The sequence below is a fragment of the Panthera pardus genome, unplaced genomic scaffold (assembly GCF_024362965.1).
Source record: "Panthera pardus isolate Hobbes unplaced genomic scaffold, ASM2436296v1 HiC_scaffold_6, whole genome shotgun sequence".
Lineage (NCBI taxonomy): Eukaryota > Metazoa > Chordata > Mammalia > Carnivora > Felidae > Panthera > Panthera pardus.
Window position 1 is genome coordinate 58,647,753 of NW_026526991.1, and position 20,550 is coordinate 58,668,302.

The window sequence follows — 20,550 nt, forward strand, 5'->3', positions numbered from 1 at the left end:
TCAGTTTGTTCTCAGTTTTTAAGAGTCTCTTATGCTTTGGCTCTCTCCCTCTCTAACCTCTTTTTTTTTTCTTCCCCTCCCCCATAGACTTCTGTTAAGTTTCTCAGGATCCACATATGAGTGAAAACATATGGTATCTGTCTTTCTCTGTATGACTTATTTCACTTAACACTCTCCAGTTCCATCCACGTTGCTACAAAAGGCCACATTTCATTCTTTCTCATTGCCACGCAGTATTCCATTGTGTATAAAAACCACAATTTCTTTATCCATTCGTCAGTTGATGGACATTTAGGCTCTTTCCATAATTTGGCTATTGTTGAGAGTGCTGCTCTAAACATTGGGGTACAAGTGCCCCTATGCATCAGTACTCCTGTATCCCTTGGGTAAATTCCTAGCAGTGCTATTGCTGGGTCATAGGTAGGTCTATTTTTAATTTTTTGAGGAACCTCCACACTGTTTTCCAGAATGGCTGCACCAGTTTGCATTCCCACCAAGAGTGCAAGAGGGTTCCCGTTTCTCCACATCCTCGCCAGCATCTATAGTCTCCTGATTTGTTCATTTTAGCCACTCTGACTGGCGTGAGGTGATATCTGAGTGTGGTTTTGATTTAAGTGGGTGAACTTTATGGCATATGAAGTATATCTCAATTTTAAAATGGAAAAAAATTAGCAATGAGAAACTAGAAATGCATCACAATAAACAAGTAGGTTTACCCCATAAATATAAGGATTGTTCAACATCAGATACTCTATAAAGAAAAGTCAAAACTGAAGGAGAAAGCCATAGTATGAGATGCTGAAAAGGCATTTGATAAAATCCAGCAGCAATTTATTAAAAACAAACAAAAAAACACCAAAAAGTGAAATAGAGACTAGAAACTACATACATATATTGAAAGCTATTACCAAAACCTAGCTGTTAACATTAACCTAAACAAAGAAATATTAAAACCCCTGCACTTATGAAAATAGTAGTTTACAGTAGGGTCAAACAGGTTACAATTAGATAAGAACACAATGGCATAAAATTGGAAAGAAAGAGAAAGCTATGATTTTGCACTGATGATATAACTGTATACCTAGAAAACTTAAAAGACTCAGTAAAAAAAAAATGCTAGTAGTAGTATTTAGCATGGTAGCTGCATACAAGATAGATGAACATAAACCAATAGCTTTTCTTCAGTGTATCCAGAAGTATCTAGAAATGCTTATAAAAACTATGGAACACTTAGGAATATATTCAACAAGAAAAGTATAAGACCTATGTAAACAACACGAAAACCTTGTTGACGGACATAAAAAGAGATTTAAAAACATGAAAAGAAATACCAAATCTTGGGTGGAGGGAATACTTTTTAAAAAGTCAATTCTCAAAAAAAAAAAAAAAAAAAAAGTCAGTTCTCTTAAACTAATCAATTTAATGTAATTCTAATTAAAATTATCAGTTTTCCGGGGCGCCTGGGTGGCTTGGTCGGTTAAGCGTCCGACTTCGGCTCAGGTCATGATTTCACAGTCTGTGAGTTCGAGCCCCGCGTCGGGCTCTGTGTTGACAGCTCAGAGCCTGGAGCCTGTTTCAGATTCTGTGTCTCCCTCTCTCTCTGCCCCTCACCTGTTCATGCTCTGTGTCTCAAAAATAAATAAACGTTAAAAAAAATTAAAAAAAAAATTATCAGTTTTCCAAAAATTAGATAAAATGATCAATCATAAACTTTACACAGAAGAGTAAATGCCAAAAATAGCAAAAAGACTGAAAAATTTGGAACAGGTTTGTCTTATATTGGACCATATTATGAAAGCCACTGTGATCAAGTCAACGCATCACTGGAGTAAGAACAGACACAATGAGCACTGAAAGAGGATAAAGGATACAGAAACAAACCCCAATATTTATTATATGACAAAGGTGACAATTTAAGTCACCATTTTTAATAAAAAAAATTTTTTTAATGTTTTATTTTTTAGAGAGAGACAGAGTGTAAGTGGGGGAGGGAGAGAGAGAGGGAGACACAGAATCTGAAGCAGGCTCCAGGCTCCGAGCTGTCAGCACAAAGCCTGATGCAGGGCTTGCAAACTGTGAGATCATGACCTGAGCTGCAGTCAGATGCTTAACTGACTGAGCCACCCAGGGGCCCCACCATTAATTTTTAATTTAATTCACCATGTTAATAATACATTAATTCAAATATGATGATATAATAATCTGGTGCTAGGACAACTCGCTAACGTTCTGAAAGAATTCCGTAAAATCCCTATCTGGTGGGGTACCTGGCCGGCCCAGTCAGTGGACTGTGTGACTCTTGATCTCAGGGTTGTAAGGTTGAGCCCCTGTGTTGAATGCAGAGATTACTTATAAAATCTTTAGGGGTACCTGGGTGGCTCAGTCAATTAAGCAACAACTCCTGATTTTGGCTCAGGTCATGATCTCATGGTTCATGAGATCAAGCCCCATGAGTCTGAGCTCTGCACTGACAACTCAGAGCCTGCTTAGGATTCTCTCTCTCCTTTGCTCTCTGCCCCTCCCCAGCTCACGTGGGCATACACGCACTCTCTCTCAAAAATAAACATTAAAAAAAAATCCCTATCTGCTACCATATACAAAAATAAATTCCTGGGGGCGCCTGGGTGGCTCAGTTGGTTAAGCGTCCAACTCTCTTGATTTCGGCTCAGGTCATGATCTCACAGTTTATGAATTCAAGCCCTGCACTGTCAGCACAGAGCCTTCTTGGGATTCTCTCTCTCCCTCTCTCTCTGCCCTTCCCCTGCTCACACTCTCTCTCACAAAATAAACTTTAAAATATATATATTAAAAAAATAACTTCCTGATGATTACATATTTAAATGTAAAACAACCAAAATAAATCTTGGAGGGGGCACCTGGGTGGCTCAGTTGGTTAAGCGTCCAACTTCAGCTTAGGTCATAATGGTTCATGAGTTTGAGCCCCGCATTGAGCTCTGTGCTGACAGCTCGGAGCCTGGAGTCTGCTTTGGATTCTGTGTCTCCCTCTCTCTTTGCCCTTCCCCCACTCATGCTCTCTCTCTCCCAAATAAAACATTTAAAAAAATAATAATTAAAAAAAAATTCTTGCCTCCTACCCTAGATGTATTGAATTGGAAATTCTTTGTGTGGTGCCCAGTAATTTAGGTTTGATAAGCTCTCCAAGTGATTCAGATTTACAGTTCAAGACTGAGGACCACAACACAAAGTCAATGGACAAAAAATAAATTTGGAAAAAAATATTTGTAAGAAAGATAACCAGAGGATTAATACTTAAATAATATACAAATAAGTTTTTTATAAGTTGATGGGAAAGGAATAACCAAACAAAAAAATGGGCCAAGCATATGAAGAGCAATCAGAGAAGAGCAAATCAAAATATGATAAATGCAAAAAAAAACAACAACAACAACAAAAAAGCTTAAACTCAGCTATAGTCAGGGAAGTGCAAATTAAATAACAATGCAGGGGTGCCTGGGTGACTCAGTCGGTTAAGCATCCCTTCTGACTTCAGCTCAGGTCATGATCTAACAGTTGGTGGGTTTGAACCCCATGTCAGGCTCTGTGCCTGGAGCCTGTTCAGATTCTGTGTCTCCCTCTCTCTCTGCCCCTCCCCGACTCATGTTCCATTTCGGTCTCAAAAATAAACATAAAAAAAAAATTTAAAGCAACAATGCACTTCACACCTATCAAAACAGGAAAAACTTAAAAAGAGCAATGTCACTTATGGCTGGAGGGAAATGGGCACTCCCATACATTGTTTCAGTTCACTCTCATAATGTGAACTGAAACATTATGGAAAGCAATTTGGAAAGCCTTTATGGAAAGCAATCTGGCAACATCTATAAAACTGAATGTCCAAGGGCGCCTGGGGGGCTCAGTCGTCAAGCGCCAGACCTTTGGTTGCAGTTCAAGGCATGCATGATCCCACTTTTCCTAAGACTGTATCTACCCCCACCCCCCAACTGTGTTCGGCTCCTGTGCTGACAGTGCAGAGCCTGCTTGGGATTCTGTCTCTCCCTTTCTCTGTCCCTCTTCTGCTCACATGCACATGCGCTCTCTTCCTCTCTCTCAAAATAAATAAACTTTAAAAATACGTATTAAAAACAAAAAGAACCCTGAAAGTCCATATATTATTCAACCTAGCAATCATGCTCCTTGGACTCTAGTCCCCAGAAATAAAAGTACTCAAACTTAAGGATGTAGCCATAGGGGTCTTTACTTATGAGTGGTTTTATTTCTGGGAGCTAGAGTCCAAGGAATGTGCCTGCTAGGTTGAATAATACATGGATTGGAGTGTTAATTGTACCACAAAAACTCTGAAATCCAAGTGAATACCCTTCACCAAGATAGAGTTGAAGAATTCTGGTATATCTGCAGCATGAAATATAATGCAACTATTTAAAAAAAGAAATAATTAAAATAAAGAACCTCAACATTAACTACATTAGAATCACATGTAGAGCTTGTTAAAAATTTAGCTTTCCAGGGGGGTGGAGGGGTGGGGTGAAGATGGACGAAATAGGTGGAAGGGATTATGAGCTACATACTACCAGGTATGAAGTGAGTCACAGATATGAAAAGTACAGCATAGGGAATACAGTCGATACTACTATAATAACTTTGTATGGTGACAGATTGCTGGGACTCATCCCCAGAGTTTCTAATTCAGCAGATATGGGGTGGAACCCAGGAATTTATGTTTTTTTAAAATTCTCAGGTGATTCTACTGGTCTAGGGACCACACTTTTGAGAATCACTGGTTTAAGATACTGTTAAGTGAGAGGAGAGAAGTATAAAAATATATTTAATATGGCCAGATTTCTGTAAAATAAACGATGACTTCCAAAACTGTATACACATTAAACGATGACTTCCAAAACTGTATACATATGTGTATACCACATGAAGAAAAATATGGAATTTTTTGAAATATATGGAATAGGAAATTAATATGGGTTTACTTATGGGGTGGTAGACAGAGAGTAAGAGGATGCTACCATAACAGTCTATATATATGTAATGTGATCACATGTTATGCTTTCAAGTAAAATGATTTGTGAGCAATATACATAAAGGAAACACCAAAAAATAAGTAGTTTCCAGCCTTATATTCCTTTACCTAAAGCACAGTGATAACGGAAAACCACCACACCCTTTTTTGGGCATGAACACACCTGATATGAAGACACAGGAGATGGAAGATATGGGGAGAGTGCAGACTGAGCAAGCATCCTGCTGGGGGTGATGTTATAAGGAGCTGGGTAAAACCTGGAAGAAGGAACCTCATCAGTAAGGAGTCACAGGAAACCACAAGGGCCCCATTAACAGACACAGCCACTTCCCACTAACTGCTGTTTAAAAATCAAGATGAAACATCCCAGTACCAGGACAGGCTGTTGTCATTTTCAGGTAGCCCAATGATAGCAAACACCCTTACCCATTCTGAAGAGCTGTGGTGGGATCATAGGTCAAAGCCATACCACCCTATAAAGGAAGAACACAGTGATCAATCATATTGTGAGCCCTTGGGTGGTAACAGGAGGAAGCCCAGAATGTCAAGACTAGGATGTGTTTGATGCAACAGATTAGAGCAAAGTCTGGACTGGTCCCATTACTGCTGTTCTGGAGTTTTTCTGGTTGTGCAGGCTGCAAAATCCTGCTCAAGACCCACACTGAAGATCATGTTAAGCAGCCAGCCATCTCTCAGTTACATGCTATAGCTCTCAAGCTTGCCACTAAACTCACAGAAATCAGGCCATGGTAATTTCCATTCCACTTTAATAACCTTAGTACTCCTGTCTCCTCAGAGGTCCTCTTACCACATCTCCATTCCTTGGCCAGGCCCGTCCATTTTGCACATATTTTCCTTGGTTCTGTCGTTTCTTTGGACCACCATCAGCAAATTTGCAAAGCAAGGGATCAGAAGGGGCTGCCAAGAAAGCAAGCAAACAGGCAGCTGAGTCCTACCTCACTTAGTCCATTCACACTCATGCAAAATGCCTCCAGAATCTTCCCTGGAAGTAACAATCTGTGACTCTCTCAGCCTGATTCCCAGATGCCTCACCTGGTACTCCAGCAGGTGTCTTAATATATTTTCCATTAAAGTGGGTGATGATGGCTTCACACTTCTCTGTGGACTCCATCCTAAGGAGCACAAGAGGGGTTAGGCTCTAGCTTCTCCAGGATCTGTGCTCCCCCTACATTCAAAGAGAAAGCTCTAAGTTCCCAGCCCCACAAATGCTCTAAAAATTATGACTCTAGAAACACAGTTTTCTCCACACAAATTCAAGGTATCTTGAAGAGGCAACCGCATCTTTTTTTTAAATGTTTATTTTTTGAGAGAGAGAAAGAGCACAAGCAGGGAAGAGGCAGACAGACAGGGAGACACAGAATTCAAAGCAGGCTCTAGGCTCTGCACAGAGCCCGACACAGGGCTCAAACTCAAGAGCTGTGAGATTGTGACCTGAGCCGAAGTCAGGTGCTTAACCAACTGAGCCACCCAGGCACCCTGTGGCAACCCCAGGGTCTAAAAGCTCCCTCAACTGGTTCGTATAGGGCTCCTAAAAGGAAAAATGAAGACCCTCATGCTATGAATATCCCAAAGAAGTTACTGATGGATAGGCCCACTATTAGGTGTGGTTCACAAACAAGAATAGAATAAATAGTGGCTGTCACCATTATTTATTTTATTTTATTACTTATTTATTTCTTAGGAATAACTTTTTTTTTTATGTATATTTTTGAGAGACAGAGAACAAGTGTGAGCAGGGGAAGAGCATAGAGAGGGGGGCGGACAAAGGATCCCAAGCGGTCTCTGTGCTGACGGCAGCGAGCCCAATGTGAGGCTCAAACTCATAAACCATGAGATCATGACCTGAGCCGACATCTGGACACCTAACCAAATGACCCACCCAGACACCCAGATTTTTTTATTTAAAAAATTTTTTAATATTTATTTGAGAGAGAGAGAGTATACACAATACAACTGAACGAGGGACAAAGAGAGAGGGAGAGAGGGCATTCCAAGCAGGCTCCACGTTGTCAGACAGAGCCCAACATGGGGCTCAATCTCACAAACTGTGAGATCATGACCTTATCCAAAATCAAGAGTAGAACACTTAACCAACTGAACCACCCAGGCTCCCCTGCCTTTTTTTTTTTTTTTTTTTTAAATAAGCTCTATGCCCAGTGTGGGGCTTGAACTCATGACCCTGAGATCAAGAATCACATGCTCTACCCACTGAGCCAGCCAGGTACCCCATGTCACCATTAGTTTTTATTACAAAATTCCTAACTTCACGCCAATAAAACTGTATAAGCTAAGAACTTGCTAATGTTTATTTTTTGCTTTTGTAGTCTAATTAGCTCCTAATAATATTAAGATTTTATAAAACTGTAAGAGGAAAGGGAAGACAGAGTTCATGGTCTATAGTGACAGAAACAATGTTGGGAACTACTGAGTTAAACTGTCTTATTGGGGAAAGACGACAAGTAAGAAACTAGAAAATCTAGGTTCCAGCACCAGTTTACTACCCAAAGTTCTGTGAGTTAGGACCTGCACAAAAACCCACTGGACCTATTCCTCATTTCTGCTTTAGGGATAATATCCACCCTACCCTACTGCAGATCAAATGAGATCATGTCTTTTAAGTGTGTTCTAAAAATTCTAAGGGTCTGTATGACACAAGGTACAGTATCTTCCCCTCCTTCCATATTTAAAGTAAATCTCATTGCATTTTCTATGCCAATAACCACTAAAAATATGAACCATTCCTATGAAGGTGGTCATTTTAAAACGGTCTCAAATGGAACCTTTTAGGGAAAAACCACAACCTAGGTATTCCACAGCAGCAGTCTTTAGTTGGGTTACTTCTACTCCTTAATCTTCCAGAAGGCTATGCAGGCATGGGGTATTTTAAGAGAACTGTTTTCAGACCCTCCACTTCCTCATAAGCTCTTTCCTAAAACTGGTCTGCCTGGGGAGAGCCTGTGGCCACCAAAGGTCAAGTGCCCTCTCACAGCCACCCCTTTCCACAGATTTTGCACCCATCCCCAAACTCCACAAGAGGCAATGATGCCTGGCTTTTAAATCATTTTGTAAGTCAGATGTTTCTAATTCTTCTTTCCAACAAGCTGGATAACTCAGTAGGTTGTTAACGGACACATTAAAAAATCAATTTTGACAAATCAATCACATTGGTTATTGGCATATAAATAAGAATTCAAAGAATTCCTATTTTAACAAAACTCTATTCCCATTTACTTATTTATGTGAACAGGTTTCTCAGCATGAAAACAAAAAAACAGTTACAGAGAAGTACGACAGAATGATCCATAAAAAGACTTTCAACTATAAAAATATTTTATACTGGAATACAATTTTGTAAGGAAGTGGAATGGAAATACAAGATCAAGAAAAGGGGGGGGGGGGGCGGCGCCTAGGTGGCTCAGTCGGTTAAGTGTGTGTTGATCTTGGCTTAGGTCATGACCTCATAGTTTGTGGAGTCGAGCCCCGCATCTGGCTCTATGCTGACGGCATGGAGCCTGCTTGGGATTCTCCCCCTCTCTCTCTGCCCCGTCCCCCGTCAAAATAAATAAATAAAATTTAAATAGTCCCTAAACACATCAGTCTATTAAAAAAAAAAAAAAAAAAGAAGGGGCGCCTGGGTGGCTCAGTCAGTTAAGCATCTGACTTAGGCTCAGGTCATGATCTCCCAGTTCATGAATTCGAGCCCTGTTTTGGGCTCTGTGCTGACAGCTCAGAGCCTGGAGCCTGCTTCAGATTCTGTGTCTCCTTCTCTCTTTGCCCCTCCCCTGCTTGTGCTCTCTCTCTCTCAAAAATAAATAAAAAACACTAAAAAAAAATTTTTTTAAAAAGAGAAAGAACATCATAATAAGAATGATCTAAGAGTTATGACTACTGGGGCGCCTGGGTGGCTCAGTCAGTTAAGCGTTTGGCTCTTGACTTGAGCTTAGATCATGATCTCGTAAGTTCAAGACCCACGTCGGGCTCTGCCCTGGCAGTGTGGGGCCTACTTGGGATTCTCTCTCAATCTCTCTGCCCCTACTCCATTTGCATGCCTCTCTCTAAAAAAAAAAACAATAAACTTAAAAAAGTTATAACTATTAAAAAAGAAATGTCCTATATATTTTTAAAAGGATGATTTTGTATATCACATTGCTATGACATTTAGATATATTTGCATACATTTGTAAATGACATGACAGTTTTATTTAAAATGTCAATACTTGTAATTTGCTGGAAATTATACTTTGCAAGATCTAAATGTATGAAGAAAATATGTAGATAGTAACATAGAAAGATGCAAAAGATTTCAGTTTTTCAAGTCTTCAAAGCCACAGTTTCCAAACTGGGCTCGGAGGTACCCTGTGCCTCTGCAGTGAGCTCACAGAGGCACATACAGGGAATTTTTGAACTTTCTGAAGAAAATACAGCAACATCTGTTGGATACTGGATGGACTACTAACTCTAAACAGGTCACTATTTCAATATTAGATCACCCTACAATCCTTTGATAATGTATTATTACAAAGCTAGTTTTTCAATGGTGGCTACGACAAAAGCAAATACCATAAGAAAACCAATGTGTAACAGGAAATAAGGGTGTAAGTGTCTAATCTGATTCCAAGGCTTGGGAAGTTGTGCAGTGTTCAACAGATGAGAAGTTGTGCAGTGTTCAACAGATGCACATCCCATTTATAAGTACAGTAAGTATAAAGATTGAAATAAAAATATTTTCTCTTTTAATGCATTTTTGAAATAGCTACAATTTTTTTAATTAAAATTTTTTTTTATTTTAGAGAGAGCGCACAAGTGGGGGAGAGAATCCCACAATCCCAGGATCATGACCTGAGCCAAAATCAAGCAAAAACTAACTGAGCCACCCAGGCACTCCAAAATAGCTACAAAATTTTTAACATAAAAACTTTTTGAGTTGTTTAGACCATTAAATTACTCAATAAACTGAACTGTTATGCATTTCTTTTGCTCAGTTTTTTTTTGTTTTTTGTTTTGTTTTTAAATAAACTCTACCCCAATGTGGGGCTCGAACATACAACCCCAGAATCAAGAGTCGCATGCTCTACTGACTGAACCAGCTGGGTGCCCCTTCAAGTATTTCTTTTGGTCTAGAGCAAAAAACAAAGTATTGAGACAACATAAGGTGCCATGAACTGAAAAAGGTTGAGAACCTCTGCTTTAAGAGTATGGGAGCAAAAAAAAAAAAAAAAAAAAAAGATGACTTCAAGCCTAGGAACTCTCTTTCAGTTATACTTGGGATTGCCAGCAGGTGGTGCTACCAAGATTGAGTTCCCAAGATCTGAAATACTCCAGAGTAAGGGAGTGTTCCTGGACCAGACAAGATATTTTAACACAAAATGGGACCTTCAGATCACTTATTCCAATAGTTTTCAAACTTTTAGAAAAAGTGACAGAATCTCCGTTTAAACAAAATCTTAAAATAAAGGCAGAACCATTTCTTAAGTGGGCTAGGAGATTATGAAACCCTACAAATGACACTTAAGCCCAGAAGAGGTAGGCAACCTAGAGAACTCCGCAGCTGTACGGTATACCTTAAGAAAACCACTCATCTATATCAATCTCCACTTCACAGAGTAAACCAAGTCACATAAAGGTCTGATATCACAGGGGCAATTAGTGGCAGAATTGGTCTAGGATCTAAGTCTCTCAACAGAACTGAAAAGGTAGACCAAATCTTCATCCCACTGATTTTAAAGCCAGAAGGATTACCACTCACTGTGGGACCTTGCACAAATCACTTTATATTGGGGACTCTGGTTTCCTTATCTATAAAATGGCTTTTTTTTTTAGAGTATCCTTTTATTTTTATTTTTTTGAGAGAGAGAGAGTAAGCACATGAGTGGACAGAAGCACATGAAGGACAGAGGGAAAGACAGAATCCCAAGCAGGCTCCACACCCAGTGCAGAGTGCAACACGGAGTTCAATCCCATGATCCTGGGATCATAACCTGAGTCAACAAGAGTTAGAAGCTCAACTGACTGAGCCACCCAGGTGTCCTGGTTTCCTTAAAACAGAGAATATTTACAGTAAAACCTTAGATTGCAAGTAACTTGTTCTGTGAATGTTCTGCAAGATGAACAAACATTTCCAATAAATTTTAACTTGATAAATGAGCAATGTCTTACAATACAAGTTGTATGTGATGCCAAATGTCACATGATCACAACTGAGCCAATGGTTCTTCTCTCTCTCTCTTTCTGCGGGACTGTGGATGATCATCTCTATGTTTGAATGCTCAGTCTTAGGCCGCAGTGTTTGGCAGAAATCAGTGATTTTTCAGAACCTTGGAAGATGCCCACAACAGGCACTAGTGCATTTTTTGTCACTTCAAAGCACCTATGGACAGTCCTTTGCTTTTGTATGGACAGTCCATACAAGAGTAAACTTAGGAATGCTTTGCTTCGTTCTAGGTCAGGCTGCCTGCAGGTATACAGACCTTTCCCTCTGCTGCCTTATTGCCAGTTACATTAAATACAGTATATGATAAGAGTTTATTAATATTGCACTGGAGTCAACATCCGTGTGACCATATACTATGGCCGCCACGTAGAAAAAGATTCCACTGAGCCAACAGATAGCAGTGATTCTGTTAGTGAAAGTCGCCCTACACAATAACCCAACTCTCTCTTGTCTCCCTCACACCAGCCATGAAGGTTTTCAAAGGTAAGTGCAGGTTAATTTATTTTTCTTTATATTTTTATTATGGTAATCATTTAGTAATAATTTTCATATGAATATTTTTGAGTTGTAGCACAAATCATCTGAGTTTCCATTATTTCTTATGCAGAAATTCACATTGATATTCAAGAGCTTTGGATTACAAGCATGTTTCTGGAATGAATTATGCTCGCAAACCAAGGTTTTACTATATTTCGTGGGGTTGTTGTAAAGATTAAATGAGATAATAGAATGAGAAACTATTCAGTAAACTGTAAGAAGATATAGAATTATTGTATTCTGCTTGGGTCTGGATCAAAGGAACAAATGCTACAGTAGCAAGAAATAGTGGAGAAAGGATAAAGATTTGGGAGCAAATGGGTTTTTGAGTATTGTGACCTCTAATTAAATGAATTTCTGATTCACTGTCAAGTACTTTAGGCCAATAATTTGTCCCTTGGGGGAGGGAGTACAGATTTTTTTGGTGATCTTCTAAGTGACATTCTTTATTAGCTTCATCATTTCCCATTCTTGATATCCCTCACCTTGCAAAGCCAACCCCTCTGCTGGTCCCACTGGTATCTCGAAGGATTCGAGTAGAGATAACCTGGCCAAAGGGCTTCAGCATCCCCTCCAGTTCTTGTTCATCCATTGATAATGGAAGGTTTGATATGTATAAATTTGTGGGGTCCTGCTCCTGTTGCTATGGGGAAAAAAGTGAGAAAATGAAGCTCACATCTCTTATCCCTCTCCCACCCTAAGCCCTCATCACAATACGACATCTCAGAAAAGAGACAGTAGGAAGGGGCCCACATAAACAAAGAGTATCTTAACTATTCATAACACCTAGTCTCACTACCATGGATTGTATGTTGAGTCAAGGGAAAAAAAAAAAAAGCAGATTCAATATTTCCAGTACTTTACACACCCATAATAGAAGTCATTGGTGATGTTTTGGCTGTCTCTTTAAGAACTAGGCAGAGCAGCTACTCCTCCCTCCCCAGCACTGGATTCCCTTGGCCAGCACTGCTTCCTGGCTGGCCTGTTTTAAGCAATCCCCCTCCCTCCTCTTCCGGCCACAGCAGAATCCTCTGAGTAGGAATGCCTGTTCAATCCTCTGAGTTGGAATGCCTGTTCACTCTCGACTGAGGGAGAGCAGGAAGAGGGAGAAGGGGAAAGGAAAGGCAACGTGCTGGGGGCTGTGCTAAGGGGCAGATGTTTAGCTCTCTGGGTCACCATGCAGCCCTCAGAGCTCTAATCTCGTAGGAACTCTGAAGTCTCCTAAACGCCATTGTCAGAGGGCTTTTCTCAGAAAAGAGGAAAGAGGTGGAAGAGCCCCCACCAGGGGGCAGAATGTGCAAAATGGCAATAACTTTCCACAGCTGTATTTTTAAGAATTTAAGCAGTCACTGCCCTAGAGAGTAGGGTCAGGTCACCAGCAACTTCAATCCCTCTTCTGCCTTTCCCCTCAGGGCTTTGTTTTTCTTTAACCATACAGAAAAGAGTGACGGTCAGGCCCACCTCATCAGCTCTACAGAGTATTCACAATGACTTCAGAAAGGCAAGGGGGCAATCCCGCCTCAAAACAGAAGGGAGAGAAAAGCCTCAGGGTTTCTAGTAGTCTGGATTAAAACAAAAGCTCCCCAGAGACATGACAAAGAGGGTCAGCTTCCTTCCTTGCTGTGGCTTCCCTCTCCCCAACCCCTAACAATTCCCCTACAGATACCCCACCCCCAGCACAAGCAAAGGGAACAGTGTTGGGAAGTGAAGAGCACTTCTTAACTTCTGAGTTGCACAACTGGCTTCTTCATAGAATGTTGCTAAACTACCACAAGCTGTCTGGTAGGGAAGTGGGGCCAGGGTGTAAATGGAGAAACAGCAGGAGGAAGGGAAGCTATCTTGACCCTCTTACCTGCTTATAATACTTGATGAGAGGAAGAGTCGACAGAGCTACCTACCACAGATTTTGAAGAACACCTTCCTCTGGCAGCCAAGGGATGCTCAATGGGACGCTGGCCCAGCCTTTCTTTGGTCAGATATAGTCAAAAACTACTGCACATGGCCCTTGCCCATCAAATTCATGGTCTTACACCCTCTGGAAGCCTTAGAACTGGACCTCTGGTGCTAGGAGGAGTAGACATGGGGTAGAACCCTTACCTTTGCCATCTGTGCCTGCACACCACTGGCTTTCAGTGCTGTGACAGCTTTCTGTGCTGCCGAAGGACTGTCAAAGTCCACAAAGCCATAGCCTGGAACAGGGAAATAGCATCACTGGGAGGTGGGGGTGTAAGGGAGGCAGGAGGCCCAGGCTTGTCAGAAGACAGAGGAAGAGTTATGACCCATGTAACAGAGTAGAAGGGAGAAAGAAATTAAGAGGTTTCAAGTGGTTATCCACGTGCTCTTCAAACCCCATGAGATTTAGTCTATTTTACAGCTATGCATGCCAAGGGCGATGGGGTCCTTGTGATGTTCTTGCCTTTTCCCCTCCCCCTTAAGAAATAGGAGGTTTCAGAAACTAGGCTCTTCTAATAATCCACAGCCCCCACCCCTAACGAACTCCTTCCTGTTTTCTAGCCACATCCCAGGAATGCCAGGCATGTAGGGAATATAGCCTCTCCATTGCAGACAGCCAGCCACCTGTGAGAAGCCCCACCCCACCCAATAGATAGTCCTTCACCTCCTTCTATTCCTCCATCCACACCCAGCGCTGCTCGAAAGCTCAACAAATTCATCCTTACAAAATAATACCCACCAAGTCATCGCACCACTACCACTACTGCAAGGCATTTACAATGCTTTACTAAATAGAAACAATCTTACCTCCCATATCCACCATCCAATCTGGGGAAACAAGAAGTCCAAAACAGGCTGAGGGACTCTGTGCAGGCTTCTAGCCTTGGGTCCCCAAAATAGCATTTTCAGCTCTAGCTATCTGGTCACCAAACAATCTAAATATCTATTAGTCTTTTAAGCCTGAAAACCTTAGAAATTCCTCCCCAGCACTGAGTACTAGGAGCTTTGAGCAGTAAAGATAAGAGACAAGGGATGGCCTCACTCATAGGTGCTCTCCATCACCAAAGATAGCTGTTCTCTCACCTTTGCATTTGTTTGTACTCTTGTCCAGTATGGCCTTAGTGGAGACAATCTTGCCATATCTAAGGGAAAAGAAAACGCAAAGTGATAATGTGGGGCAGGGATTTAGAACAGGACAGAGATCAAGACATCTAGATGAATCCATGCCCTTTCTTCAAAACTGTTCCTACTCAAACCTTAATAAAAACAAGAAGAAATAAATTTAAAATGTCAAGCTCATCATATAAACCTATTCTCCAAAGATGCCTACAAGAAATAACATAACCGCAGTCCCTACAATACCAACATGTTTCTCTCTTCTTCTCCAAATAAGACTTAGAAACTAGGTGGGAAGAGACTATTATCTTCTTGGGAAAAGAAGCCTGGTGATATCCACACAGTGTGTGTAGGGGCAGAGCTCTGGCTGGAATTCCTTGGGGACTAAATATAATCCTTAATAATCAATTACCTTCTTCTGGACAAACACCATTCCTATGAAAAACCTATAGACATTTCTCTTCTCTGCATCCCATTACCCACCTCTGATTGAAGGTTAACCTGAGCCAAACTTTTTCTTTTTGTACAATTTTTTTCCTTCTATATAATTTTTTCTACATAACTTTATATTTTTTTCTTCTATATAATTTCTATATATAATTTTCTTCTATATAATTTATTTTTTAATTTACATCCAAGTTAGTTAGCATGTAGTGCAATAATGATTTCAGGAGGAGAATCCAGTGATTCATTACCTACATATAACACCCAGTGCTCATTCCTTAATGCCCCTTGCCCAATTAGACCATCCCCCACCCAAAACCCCTCCAGCAACATTCAGTTTGTTCTCTATATTTAAGAGTCTCTTATGTGTTGTCCCCCTCCCTGTTTTTTTTAAATTATTTTTGCTTCCCTTCCCTTATGTTCATCTGTCCTGTACCTCAAATTCCACACAGGAGTGAAGTCATATGATATCTGTCTTTCTCTAATTTCCATTAGCATAATACACTCTAGTTCCATCCACATTGTTGCATATGGCAAGATTTCATTCTTTTTGATTGCCGAGAATTACTCCATCACATATATATATGTATATATACATATATATGTATATATATACACACACACACGTACGTATATATATGTATATGTATATGTGTGTGTGTGTGTATATATATATATATATATATATATATATATATGTGTGTGTGTGTGTGTGTACACACACACACACACACACACACACACACACACTACATCTTTATCCATGCATCAGTTGATGGACATTTAGGCTCTTTCCATAATTCGGCTATCGTTGACAGCACTGCTATAAACATTGGGGTGCATGTGCCCCTTCGAAACAGCACACCAGTATCCTTTGGATAAATATCCTTTGGGTTGTAGGGTAATTCTATTTTTAATTTTTTGAGGAACCTCCATACTACTTTCCAGAGAGGCTGCATCAGTTTGCATTCCTACCAGCAGTGCAAAACGGTTCCTTTTTCTCCACATCCTTGCCAACATTGGTGGTTGTCTGAGTTGTTCGTTTTAGCCATTCTGACAGGTGTGAGATGGTATCTCATTATGGTTTTGATTTGTATTTCCCTGATAAAGAGTGATGTTGAGCATTTTTTTATGTGTCTGTTAGCCGTCTGGAATAGGGGAATAATTCCAGTAGCCTTCTTTGGAATAGTGTCTATTCATGTCTTTTGCCCATTTCTTCACTGGATTATTTGTTTTTTGGGTGTTGAGTTTGAGAAGTTCTTTATAGATTTTGGATACTAACCCTTTATCTGATATGTCATTTGCAAATATCCTCTCCTAGTCCGTCGGTTGCCTTTTAGTTTGGTTGACTGTTTCCTTCACTGTGCAGAAGCTTTTTATTATGATGAGGTCCCAATAGCTCATTTTTGCTTTTGTTTCCCTTGCATCTGGAGACATGTCAAGTAAGAAGTTGCTATGGCCAAGATCAAAGAGGTTGTTGCCTGTTTCATCCTCTAGGATTCTGATGGCTTCCCGTTTTACATTTAGGTCTTTCATCCATTTTCAGTTTATTTTTGTATGTAGTGTAAGAAAGTGGTCCAGGTGCAGTCTTCTGCATGTTGTTGTCCGGTTTTCCCAACATCATTTGCTGAAAAGACTGTCTTTATTCCATTGGATATTCTTTCCTGCTTTGTCAAAGATTAGTTGGGTATACATTTGTGGGTCCATTTCTGGGTTCTCTATGCTGTTCCATTGATCTAAGTGTTTTTTGCCAGTACCATACTATCTGGATGATTACAGCTTTGTAATACATCTTGATGTCTAGAATTGTGATGCCTCCAGCTTTGGTTTTCTTTTTCAGGATTGCTTTGGCTATTCAGGGTCTTTTCTGGTTCCATACAAATTTTAGGATTGTTTGTTCTAGCTCTGTGAAGAATGCTGGTGTTATTTTGACAGAGGTTGCAATGAATATGTAGATTGCTTTGGGTAGTATCAACATTTTAACAATATTTGTTCTTCCAATCCATGAGCATGGAATGTTTTTCCATTTCTTTGTATCTTCTTCAATTTCTTTCATAAATTTTCTATAGTTTTCAGTGTATAGATTTTTCACCTCTTTGGTTAGATTTATTCCTAGGTATTTTATGGGTTTTGGTGCAATAGTAAATGGGATCACTTCCTTGATTTCTCTTTCTGCTGCTTCATTATTGGTATATAGAAATGGAGGGGCGCCTGGGTGGCTCAGTCAGTTAAGCGTCCGACTTCGGCTCAGGTCATGATCTCACGGTCTGTGAGTTCGAGCCCTGCGCCAGGCTCTGTGCTGACAGCTCAGAGCATGGAGCCTGTTTCGGATTCTGTGTCTCCCTCTCTCTCTGACCCTCCCCCATTCGTGCCCTGTCTCTGTCTCAAAAATAAATAAATGTTAAAAAAAACTAAAAAAAAAAAGTAACAGATTTCTGTACATTGATTTTATACCTGCAACTTTGCTGAATTCATGAATCAGTTCTGGCAGGTTTTTTGTGGAATCTTTTGGGTTTTCCACATAGACTATCATGTCATCTGCAAAGAATGAAAGTTTGCTTCCGCCTTGCCAATTTGGATGCCTTCTTTTTCTCTGTGTTGTCTGACTGCTGAAGCTAGGACTTCTAATACTATATTGAACAACAGTGGTGAGAGGGAACATCCCTGTCGTGTTCCTGACCTTAGGGGGAAAGCTCTCAGTTTTTCCCCATTGAGGATGATATTGGTGGTGGATCTTTTGTATATATGGCTTTTATGATCTTGAGGTATGATCCTTCTATCCCTACTTTCTTGAGGGTTTTTATCAAGAAAAGATGCTGTATTTTGTCAAAAGCTTTCTCTGCATCTACTGAGAGGATCATGTGGTTCTTATTCTTTTATTAATGTGATGTGTCACACTGATTGATTTGCAGATATTGAACCAGCCCTGCATCCCAGGGACAAATCCCACTGGATTGTGGTAAATAATTCTTTTAATGTATTGTCGGATCCAGTTGGCTAGTATAAACTGCTCATTTCAAACCCTAGTTCTGACACTCTATAGCTGTATGTCATCTCGGACAAGTCATTTAACCCCTATGGGCCTCAGTCCCATCGTCTGTAAAGCAGAGATAGGATTGTTGGGAATATGAAATGAGTTCATGGATATAAAGCACTAATGTCTACCATATGGTAAACGCTTGAAAGTTCTTAACTACTATTATCATCGTTACTACAGTCAAGGAACCTCAACTTTAGTGCAAATGGTTCTCTGTCCTGCTTTACTTTATTCTAAGACTTCTATTTCTCACTGTCAAGATTTGAGCATGTTAGGGAGGTGAGTGGGTACAAAACCAGGTGCAACAGCAGTGTTAAGAAATTACCCAAAACTTGACGATAAGGTAAAGTGAAGATCGTGTATCCTTTCAATGTCATTCTGAAACACTGTCTAAAAGGCCTACTTGAAATATATTTAATTATCTAGGGGGATGTTTCTTTTTTTGACTTACTGTTTACTACTGCTTAGGGTCCAGGCCTTGTGAAGATACATATTAACTTGTAGATTTTGTCCAGTAAATGCAAATAATTTCTGTCCAGTAGAAAAGAGATCCCAAAAATTCCTGTTTTATATTGTCCTATAGGATATGAACCAGTTTTGTATATAACCCAGCCATCTTTTTTTTTTAACATTTATTTTTGAGAGAGAGAGAGAGAGCGTGTGTGTGTGTGTGTGTGTGTGTGTGTGTGTGTGTGTGTATGTGTAAACCGAGAAGGGGCAGAGACAGAGACACAGAATCCGAAGCAGGCTCCAGGCTCTGAGCTGTCGGCACAGAGCCCAACAAGGGGCTCAAACCCATGAACCATGAGATCATGACCTGAGCCAAAGTCCACCACTTAACTGACTGAGCCACGCAGGTGCCCCCAATCTTTTTTTTTTTTTTTTTTTAAATAGGCTTCATACCAAGCATGAGCCCAATGCAGGGCTTGAACTCACAACCCTGAGATCAAGACCTGAACTGAGATAAAGAGTTGAATGCACTGAGCCACCCAGGCACCCCTATAACCTAGGAATCTTATTCCAACATTATTTCTTCAGTATCTATAAATACTCAGTCCCTCAAATGTCTTTGAATCCATTTTACCATCCCTCTGGTTCCCTTATTAATGAATGAAATAAATCTTGGGCATGTGTTTACCTATATTTGTATGAGAATCATGTTTTTCAACTTTTTGAAAATTATACTTTGGCAGCAGTCATGTGGAGTCCCCCAAACTCAGCAGTGGAGTATCCCAGGTCAGGATCATATTAGAAGTGTTCCACTAGAAAGACATCTCTACATCCCACCCTAGGAGGGTGAAAATATTAAAGATACAGAACAGAAATCACTAACAGAATCAGAAGTATAGGATTTACCTGAAAATAGCTGGCAGGGACTGAATTTGAGACCAATACCCCAAACAAGTGTTTTGTTTTTCACTTCCCCTCTCATCCCTAAAGAACATATGATGACTGATATATTTGTTTTGTTCCTGGGCAGGCTCTCACTGACTTTTTTGGTGGGGCTTCTGTCATCCAATGGATTAGACAGAAAAAGCCAAGTAATGCCTTGGAGGCTGGGAAAAGAACACATCAAAATGGGGGTGGGGATGAATATGATGATCCTAGCCCTTCAGGACTACATATTTGGATTCTTTCCCAAACTTAGGCAAAGGAAGAGATGCAGGAGACTGGCCAGAGGGCATACAGGTTGCTATCCCTACCAAGGCCCCAAGGTGGAGCTGGCTGTGGGTCTGAGCAGGTTGAGACCTAGAGCTCAGAGTCTGCACTGCAGTTGGCAACAGACGGTTTGGGTTTGCTTCCTCCTTGGAAGAAGAAGCCCCTCTAAGAGAACAAGGATTCCAGTCCTACACTCCATGCCTTTTCTTCCTGCCCACCAGGGTTTAGGATCCAGGAATATTCACTTCCCCTACAACCCAGAGAGAGATAACTAGGAAGAAAACAGGAAGTCCTTCTATGCGTGGGAAACACCCTTCCTAGAAAGGTTTAACTCCCAGCTTGCAGCATCCAGCAGGGCTCCAGCCACCTGCTCTTCTCAGCTCCTTTTTGTCATAACTCATCTAGCACCTATTCTTTCCCTGCCTCATTTCTACGTCTCTATAGTCTCCTATTGAGCTCCTCAGTTCCATCCTATATGATGACCCTGACTATTCTCATCCCTTCTTCAGACACATTCAAAGATAAGGCAACTGTTGTGAAGGGCAAAGTGAAAGTCTAAAA

General features: G+C 40.5%; 1 protein-coding gene across 4 annotated transcripts in view; it reads right to left on the minus strand.

Moving 5' to 3' along the window:
* RBMS2 (RNA binding motif single stranded interacting protein 2) overlaps positions 1-20,550 on the minus strand; it is a 71,710-nt gene that overhangs the window by 8,932 nt on the left and 42,228 nt on the right. For all 4 annotated transcript variants that reach the window (XM_019454809.2, XM_053895454.1, XM_019454810.2 and 1 more), the window contains 7 exons: positions 14,817-14,875; positions 13,878-13,969; positions 12,266-12,423; positions 6,065-6,144; positions 5,820-5,929; positions 5,438-5,484; positions 5,175-5,268 (listed from right to left, as the gene is read on the minus strand). In XM_019454809.2, the coding sequence (XP_019310354.2) occupies positions 5,175-5,268; positions 5,438-5,484; positions 5,820-5,929; positions 6,065-6,144; positions 12,266-12,423; positions 13,878-13,969; positions 14,817-14,875 (640 nt within the window). The remainder of the gene's footprint in view (positions 1-5,174; positions 5,269-5,437; positions 5,485-5,819; positions 5,930-6,064; positions 6,145-12,265; positions 12,424-13,877; positions 13,970-14,816; positions 14,876-20,550) is intronic.